Source organism: Manis javanica, chromosome 1 (assembly GCF_040802235.1).
Source record: "Manis javanica isolate MJ-LG chromosome 1, MJ_LKY, whole genome shotgun sequence".
Lineage (NCBI taxonomy): Eukaryota > Metazoa > Chordata > Mammalia > Pholidota > Manidae > Manis > Manis javanica.
Window position 1 is genome coordinate 73,024,695 of NC_133156.1, and position 10,016 is coordinate 73,034,710.

General features: G+C 31.7%; 1 protein-coding gene across 4 annotated transcripts in view; it reads left to right on the plus strand.

Annotated features, from left to right (window-relative positions):
- Positions 1–4,871, plus strand: part of CHD1 (chromodomain helicase DNA binding protein 1) — a 74,262-nt gene extending 69,391 nt beyond the window's left edge. For all 4 annotated transcript variants that reach the window (XM_037011922.2, XM_037011923.2, XM_017665517.3 and 1 more), the window contains 3 exons: positions 808–859; positions 1,349–1,559; positions 3,118–4,871. In XM_037011922.2, coding sequence (XP_036867817.2) covers positions 808–859; positions 1,349–1,559; positions 3,118–3,457 — 603 coding nt within the window. In that variant the 3' untranslated portion in view covers positions 3,458–4,871. The remainder of the gene's footprint in view (positions 1–807; positions 860–1,348; positions 1,560–3,117) is intronic.
- Positions 4,872–10,016: the final 5,145 nt, after the last annotated feature.

The window sequence follows — 10,016 nt, forward strand, 5'->3', positions numbered from 1 at the left end:
GGTAGGCAGGGAAACAACATAGGGCATATTCAGAAATAACTGTTCCATGGTTTTTACTAATTACAAAGAGAAAAATAATAATTTCATAGTGGAGAAACTTGCCTGGCACCTGACAGCACCTTAAGCAAGTGATCAGGGTTAACATCACTAGTAAGAATACATACAAATACATCATGAACCCCCTAATAACGATGCATTGAGAAAGGTATATCACTTCTGTGGAATTCTTGGCAAAAATACATAACATATATCATGTGCAAATACCAGACAAACCCCAACTAAGAGATAGTCTACAAAATAACTGTGTAGTACTTCTCAAAAGTGTTAAGGTTATGGAAGATAAACAAAAAGCTAAGCTGTCCCAGACTCAGGGAAAGTAAGAATACATGAACACAACGTACACTATGGAGTTCCATATTGGATCCTGGAACTGAAAAAGGACCTTAGTGGAAAAATATGAAATGAGAATGAAGTTTGTACTTTTAAGTCAGTAACATTGTACCAGTGATTCTTAGTTTTGATCAGTATACTATGATTATAAAAAATATTAACATTACAAGAAGTTGGATGAAAGACATGGGGACTCTTGGTACTATTTTTACAAATTTTCTTTAAGTCTAAATTTCAGAGTCAAAAGTTTTTTAGAAGTCATGGGACAAATAGTTTATGCTTTAAAAAAAAAGACACCTGCCTATGTACGTGAGGACTTCTTTCAGTCTCAAGATTTTCTTTTTAGGAATTTTTTTTCCTGTTTTGTAATAGTTGAAGCCACTCAAAAGATTCTTATGTATGTGCATTTTTTTTTAGCAAATCAATGACCAGAACAGCAACTTGAATGTTCAGGTGATTAGAAATCCAGGTAAGTAGTCTAATTGTTTTGAAAAGTAATTATTTTTTGGGGGGAGTTTGTTTTAGATAATCCATACCCACATTATTATATTTAATCTGTTATCTTAAACAATAATCCTTTTTAATTTATTAACCATTCTGTAAGTCAATCTTTTACTGGTCTCTAGAAATCTTAGAAAAATTGTTAAAATGAATGTGTTTTTAAAAATTATTTGGAATAAGACCCTCTGTACAGAAGTCAAAAAAGCGAAGTCTGTCTAGGAAGGAACTGGGCCTTATATTTTCAGTTGTGATTTTTCAGAGTGACCCTTTTATAAGCCTTAGTATTGCTTTTAAAGACAATTTCTAAATGCTTTTAGAACTGTCTGTATTTGGCAGCTGATTTTGTTAGCTAGAATTGAAACATGACTTCTTACAATCTAGCAGCAAAGTTACTTTTGTTTATCATGTATTTCTTTTTTTTAGTCATTAACAAAAGCTGGGCTCTTTTATCTAACAGATGTGGAAAGATTAAAAGAGAATACAAATCACGATGATAGCAGCAGGGACAGTTATTCATCTGATAGACATTTATCTCAGTATCATGATCATCATAAAGACCGACATCAGGGAGATTCTTACAAAAAGAGTGACTCTAGGAAAAGGCCCTATTCTTCTTTTAGTAACGGTAAAGACCATCGTGATTGGGACCACTACAAGCAAGACAGCAGGTAAACTCGACAATCAGATTTGAAATTGTGCTTATTCATATCTTTCTCTTTCTGATTTCATCTGCTGCATTTGACCTTAGGCAATTTTGTCTTCAAGTAATCAAAAGTCTTACGGTACAATAAAGATGTTTGCTTATAAATAAGAAAAAACAATATGTAGTACTTTTTGTTAATATTAAGAACTGCATTTCTCTATAAAATGGTTATGAATTTAAGATCAAAGTTTAGTAAGAGGAAAGTATAGGAAGCTCTATAATTACAAATCATGAGATTATTGCTATTTTATAGTAATTGGTGGAGACTATTGGAGAGAATATTGGCTTAAATTCGCTTCAAAATATAATAAAATAAATAAAAGTTTGATGGAAAATGACTAAAATTTGGTGGGAATTCTGTATTCCATTCCATTAAAAAAATCATGGAAGAAATTTACTTTCAGTGAAAACACCTCATAATTTAGGTTAAACCACAGCAATCTGACATAGTCCTGAAATCAGGAAGAATTTTCTCTATTATTGTTGTTTTTTGAAGCCTTTAAGTAGTAAACAATTTGAATTTAATAACAGCAATACATTTTATTCCCTTTATTAATAAAGTAATGGTTTCATTAGTTATTGATCATTAGTAGGAGGTAAGAAATAAACTGAGGGAAATAAAAGTAAAGACCAGAAATAAATTAGTAGATGTTCTTTGTATTTATGAACATATACTGTGCTCTCTGCAGTAATTTCTTCTCTCTGAGAAGCAGTCACATAATCTCATCAATAGGAGAAACACTCATAATTAGAAAAGGGCACAAAATGAAAAGGAAAAGCTATGTTTGTGTATAGTAAATATTTACAGTCTCATAGACTTACAGAACATAGTTGTTTGTAACAAGGGCCTTTCATGAACCAAAATATTATATGTTCAGTGTGTTTTATATGAAAAGGCTAACATTTAATAGATTACTCTTCATTAAACTGCCGTAATTACTTTTTTAGCGAACTGCCACATTTTTATATGGAGTAAATTTCACATTAATGATTCGTAGTCAGTTCTTATTCTGTAACTAAATCCAATTTAAGGAAGCTTTTAAAAGGCATTACCAACAATGAAAATTCTCTTTTACAAATTATTTTATAGACTGCATTTCAGAGACCTTTATTTTTTCCTGCTTAGAGGCTCATAAGAGACTCTGATCGTAAAAGAAAAGATTCTAGGTGATTGCAGTTACCGTAATTCCAACTTCCAGATAATTAAGATGCGTTACTACAAGTCATGTTTAGATAAAAAGTACCAACAAACCTAAAATGGGCATATGAAAATAAAGGCTATCCAAGGTGTTCCACATGGCTCACTTTAAAAGATTTATGAATCAAATAGTTTTTCCAGAGGCATACAGAGATATTTCCAGTGATTTTTAAGTTCACGCATGAAGTTTTATAATGAAATGCACTGAGCTTGTGTACAATTAAAAGTATGCTTTAAAGTATTTTTGTTTATTTTTTAATAGGATTTTTGTTTGGAAACCTCATTTGCATTATTAATTAAAATTTCCTAATTTCTCTTTTATTAGATATTACAGTGAGAGAGAGAAACGCAGAAAAGTGGATGATCACAGGAGTAGAGATCACAGGTTGGAAGGAAGTTTAAAAGATAGATCTCATTCTGATCATCGCTCTCATTCAGACCATCGGTTACATTCAGACCATCGGTCAAGTTCTGAATATATACACCATAAATCTTCCAGGGATTATAGGCATCACTCAGATTGGCAAATGGACTACAGAGCTTCCAATAGTGGCCCCAGATCACCACTAGATCAGAGATCTCCTTTTGGCTCCAGATCTCCATTTGAACACTCAATTGAACACAAAAGTACACCTGAGCATACCTGGAGTAGTCGGAAAACATAACAAAAACTGATACTTTGTCTTTCTGGACTTTTCTTTTAGCCATATATCATAAACCAACACAGTAATTGCCTTACATGACTTGAAAGATATAAACAGATCTTCTATCAGTAGCAGTATTGTTACTTCTTTCCAGGATGCAAGGTCTATTATCCCAACAGAAGAGAAAATATTTTTATATTTAAGGATTATGCTGCACTGTACTACAAATGTAGTACTTTTTTTTTTCTTTTTTTAAAGAAATGGAAAATGTTTACTATTACAGGGACCTCAACACTGCCCTTCCATGTAGGCTGGATAAAACTGTTTTTAAGTCAGTGATTTTAGACTGACCTCCATTTAAATTATGCTTGTATATGAACTTTACTCTGACCTGTGATCTCGTTTCAGGAAGGAATGAAAGAGAGTTCTTTTCTTAGTAAAGAAAAAACACTCAAGGACTTTGTTCACTTTCCAAAGCTACTTGTTTACATTGTACACTGCGACCACCTTGCCGCTTTTCATCACAAGCTTGAATATTTAAATTCTGTACTTATATCTGTAAAATAGCCAGGAATTTCCTGTTTGTGATCTATTATTATGCCTTTTTACACACACACACACACACACACAAACAAAATGGCTGTAAATTATTGTAAATGGATTAAACGAGCTTTCCTTACTTACTTCCCCTTCTCAGGCTTTTTTTGACTGTTCCTTTCCCTACCAACTCAGGCCTTCTTATCATTTAAAAATATATATATATCAGTGTAATAACACTTTTTTAATGATTTGTCTTGATGGAATTCTTGCTTAGAATGTAAAAAAATGGGGAAAGGGGCCACTTAATTCCATTAGTCCTCTTTTTATATTGACTTTTATTAGATACATGTTATTGCTTCCCTTTTTTTCCTTTTATAGTCAATATTGTGTTTGTAGTAATAGAATGGTGAGATAATATAAAATCTGAACTGCATGCTCTGGAAACTTTTTTCAGATGCATTTGGTTTAAAAGGGTAGGTGTATGAACACTTTCAGAATACAAAATGGCCAAAAGTTATTGTAAATCCATTTGTTTTCCCTTTTCATGTGGGCAATAATGTCAAATGTGCTATGCAGCCAGGTAACATTTTAGATAAACTTGATTGACTTTTAATATAAACTGTTAAAATGCACACTGATTGTATATAAAAACCTTATATATGACAAATTAAATTTAAGAAAAAGGATATGTGGGCTCCTGTAATTTTCTGCTGCATTCTTATTCCCTCAAGCACTTATTAACTTTTTTTTCAAGTAGTAACATTTAGCTTCCAGAAAAAGGATATTTTGGTAAACAGTTAATATTGTTAATGTGTAGCACTACAACTAAATTTATTTTGAAGACTATATGAATCTATGAAGTAAAATTTAGATCAAATAAATCTTTGTTGTAATCTTTTTGGTTTCTTGAAGATATTATTTTAGAATACCTTATATTTATTCACAGATTTTTATTTTGTTATATTCAGTGGGAATTTTTGAATCATGGATGTGTGCTGACACGTAACAAATTTGAATCTTTGACAAATATATAAGTATATTGATATAATCCTATATGACTCTTAAATGTGTCCCAATTGATTAGCTGTTGGAGCAATATACAGAGATTGGTCCACAGGTGGATTTATTAATATTTTCCTTTTATTTAGTTAGGTTTTAAATTTACACTATGTACAAAACAAAAACTTTCTTTTCCCACCTCCCACCTTTTTCTTTAAAGCAGTGATTTCTCTTTTAGTTACTCTGAAAAATGGTAATCTGTTTTTTCCTGGCATATCAGATAACATATGAGGAATAACTCAAGTTTTAAATATTACATATAAAAGTAGTAAAACAATTCAGTGCCAGTACACAGTTTTCAAACTTTTTCACTTTTTTCATATGTAGTATAAATGATTACTTTATTCCACAGGATAGCATTTAACAAAAAATTAAAATACTTAATGAAATTCTTAATGTAACGTCATAACTGGGTCAGTGTTGGCATTTTTAATTCATCACTTTGTAGCTGAGACTTTTGCATTATATCCTATTGTGCAAATTTCATAGAAGAAATTACATTTTTGAGACAATGGAATGGGCTCTAACTTTCTTACTGCTACATTTAGTTGAATATTTCAGTCAACTAATCAGCTGAGCTGAATGAAAAACCTAAAGCTGTATGTAACGTTTATTAATTGATGGAAAATGTGTTCATTATTTGTAAGAAGCCAGCAATCATGTAGAAAAGGAACAAGCCATAAATTTACGAAGACACAATGGAGAGCATTAATACATAGATTCAACAGGGAAGATGCTCTATAAAATATGCTTAATTTTTGTCTTTTACATGCTCATTCTGCTTTGCTATTTTCATCCATTTGTGTTTAATTCTTCAAGAATGAGAGACTATGCATAGTACTGTACCAAATAACCCTCCACTTTACTTTACAATAAATGATTCTTACTAAAAGCAAAATGGCCTGTTTGCTTATGAAGAAAATATTCTTTGTCTAGGAAATGTTAGAAAATAATTTGCAGACTGGAAAACGAGTGTGAATGATTAATTTCAGAGCAAGTTATGATTAATTTCAGAGGCTTATGAAATTAGAACCTTTACAGTTGCATAAAACAAAAGTATATTATACCTTTATGATTATTTTGTAACATGTTCTTGTGATTAATGAAAGGGTTGTATAGATTACTGTTTTAACAGATTTCATTTCCTTGAGATCAAGAATATATGCTAGAATATTTAAATGGCATAATTCTTATCTGCACCACATTACTCTGTTTCTGATGAGACAATTATCTTTACACCATAAAAAAATAACTTGACATAATAAATCTATAATTTATGACAGTTTTGGGTGGAGGTTGGGGTGTGGGTGAGGGTTGGAAAAGCAACTGATATTTAAATTGTAGTGTTTTTGTTGTTTAGGATTTGTCCACTTTATCAGAAACAAATGTGAACTTGTAAATGTGGCTTAAAATTTTGAGTAGATCATTACATACTAAATAATGCAAAAAATATTTTTAAATGTCTGGAATGTAGTTAAGCATACTAATAATATAGATGCCTCTATCAAACAGACTATTTAAATTCAAGATTAAATTTAAAAATACAAAGAAAATATTGCAGCACTTTATGCAAGGTTTGTGATGGTTGGAGTATGTGTTTAAGGGGAAGCATCTAGAAAGTGGTAGAAGAACAAAAATACCTTGTGACAAAATATGAAAACTTCTATGTTAAAATTCTCAAGGCATCTAATTTTAGATATTTAAAGGAAAACAATTTAGTTAAAATATCTCTTGGCAATGTCTGTAGTAAGAATACTTCATGCTAATATTTTCTTCTCTCTCTTTTTTTTTTAGAATCTAATAGGTTGATGTTTTACAGGAAGTCTTTGGATTATTTATAAAGAAGGACCTGGGAATAGGAAATACTAGCTATGTTAAATAATGAAAGAGGAGGATTACTCTGTAAATTAGGATTAAAAAATACTTCTCATATTTTTCCAACCCAGTGTGTCTTCATGTGCCAGATTTTCTATCCTAAAAGGCTATTAGTCACATTGTCCTTCAGTTAAAAAAATTACCCAACCTTTATTTGAAACAGGATTGGTAGTTCTAACTCCCAAATGAATGCAAAGTTTTGATTCTATGCTCCACTCTACATATCATTTTTTATCTAAATATTAAAAGAGTTGTAAACAGTCAAAAAACCCCAGCTCATAGGGTTTCTCTTAAATGAGCTAAGGATATTGTTTGCATGAATGACATATGCATTCTTTATCTAGCAGAAATGTGGGTTACATTGTGATTTCATTATTGTAGGCTGCTGTTAGCTTTCCAGTCTGTAGATGACTTAATCAAACTGGAACTCATTACTTGTTTTCTCCTGTTTATTTTTCAAATCTTTTGTCTCCGGTGCTCTGCAGTTTCACTTTACTGAGTCTAGGTATGTTATTTATTTTCTTTACTCAGGTCTTGCCTCTTGGACAGTTCTTTTTACTTTCAGAAATTTCTGTGGTGTTGCTACCATACGACTTTCGGTTTCTGTCCTCAACAGCTTTACTATTTTCCCTTCTCTTTCCATTTCTGTGTCGAGTGTCTTCAGCCTCCATCACTCCCCTGAACTCATCTACACTTGGATATCTAATAGGAATCTGATCTTAAAATACCTAAAACTAGACTCAGCCCTTCACCAGTGGCAAAATATTTTTAAACTTCCAATGTTATACAATTTTTTATAATTAAATGGACTTGGCATTCACAACTCTGTAATCTAGGACACTTTCCCTCTAGTTCTTTTTGCCTCACTCCCACTACTCTGGGTGTTTACACTATTTTTCTATCAAAAATGCTCTTACCTCCAGTTTGTACAAAGCTTGTTCTCTCAATTCAGGTCTGAGCTCAAATTTCATCTCAGGTGTCCAAATTAGTACCTGCCTCTATCATTTTTATGTCGCTTATCTTGCTTTTCACCTGGTATTCACCTTCATTTGACTTGTTTTCCATTTGCCGTTGACTGCCTCCTCACTGGTATGCGGGTTCCTTTGGGACAGTTGGTTTATTTTGTTGACTGCTATATTCCAAGTTCCTAAGACAGTTCCTTACTTATCAATTGTGTTTTGTCCATTATTTTGGTGTCTTCCAGAAGTGCTATGTCCCATAAATGGCCAGTATTAACCAAACATTCTGTCTTGCCATTGTTACCTGATTTGTTACTGTTATTGGGAACTTTTGTATGCTTTATCAGTTATCTCTATTGTTAGAGTCTACTATATTCCAGGCTTTAAACTTACTAATAAAAATCACGTGAGACACTTGAAAACTATAGAAGCACTTATGTCTCATTTCTAGGAATTGAAATTGGCAGAGAAAGTCCCCAAGTAATATGATTTTAGGGATTTTAATGTTCATTTTACTGGCTTGAATAATACAGATTAATTTCACTGTTATTTAAATAATGGTTATGCTCACATGTAAATAAAAAATTGGTTTCTCTAACTTAACAACTACTTAGGAAATATGATACTTTGCAAGAGATATTCAGAGATGTGGCATATAATGGGAAAATAAAAATGTTTGTATATTATACCTTTATCTTTTGAAAGGAAATGTTTTTAGATGACATGATGCACTATCTTTCCTACTCACAACTAAAGGAAAGAACACAACTTGTAAAGACACTATAATGCAAGACAAATACATTGCACTACCAATGTTTTTGACATGAAAAAGCAGACATTCCCCTTTTGCTGGTACATGCTTTTTTCCCATTTAAAATATTTAGGTCTTATTTACATGAGGTAAATTCATACTTTATATAGGTATACACTGTGGTAAGCTTTGACATATTATGCAGTTAAGCAACCACCAACATTTAAGATAAAAAATATTTCCATCACCCTAAAAAAGATGCTACTTTCCCCACTCCTAGCCCCTGGCAACCACTGATCTGTCCCTATAGTTTCATCTTTTCCATAATGTCATATAAATGGAATCACACAGAATATAGGCTTTTGAACCTACCTTTCACTTAGCATAATGTTTTTACAACTCATCCATGTTTTTGCGTTTATCAGTACTTCATTACTTACTATTATTGAATGGTATTCTTTGTATTTCATATAGTACAATTTGTTTATCTATTAACCAACAAGGTTTCCAGTTTTTTGGCCATTATAATAAAGATGCTGTCAACATTAGGTCTTTGGGTAGACATATTCTAATTTTTCTTTGGTAAGTATTTTGGAGTGGGATTGCTGGGTTATATGATAAAGTATATGTTTTACTTTATAAAAACTGCCAAACTATTTTCCAAAGCAGATGTATCACTTTACATTCTCACAGCTATAGATGAGGGTTTTTATTACTCTATGAGCATTTTGTATTGGAAGTTTTTTTCATTTTAGCCACTCTGATAGGTGTATAATAGAAACAATTTGCATTTTCCTAGTGACTAATATTCAGCATCTTTTAATGTGTTTATTTGCCACCCTTCTCTTTGTTAAAATATTCTCTTCAAATTTTTTCCAATTTTATGAAATAGAATTGTTGATACAAGCTGTCTGTCAGATAACCACAAATACTTTCTGTTGGCCTGTGGCTTGGCTTTTCATGTTCTTAACAGTGTCTTTTGAAATGCATAATTTTAAGATTTTTATGAAGTCCAGTGTATCCATATTTTTCTCATTTCTATGTAGAAATCTTTGCCTAACTTGAGATTACAAAGATTGTTCTCCCATTTTCTTCTAGAAGGATTATACTTTTAGGAACTGCATTTTTTTAAGCCTATGTTTCATTTCAAGTTGATTTTTGTGTGTAGTGTGAGGTATAGATTAAAGTGTGTGGGTGGGTATGTCTTTTGGGTTTCTTACTCAGATAAGTATATCCAGTTTTCCAGCAATTTGTTTAAAAGACTGCTTTTCCACTGAATTTTTATTTTGCTGTATTGAAAATGATTGTCTATGTAAGAGTTTGTTTCTGGGCTCCCTATTCTGTCCCATTAATTTATATTTCTGTCCTTATACCAGTGCCACACTATTTTGGTTAC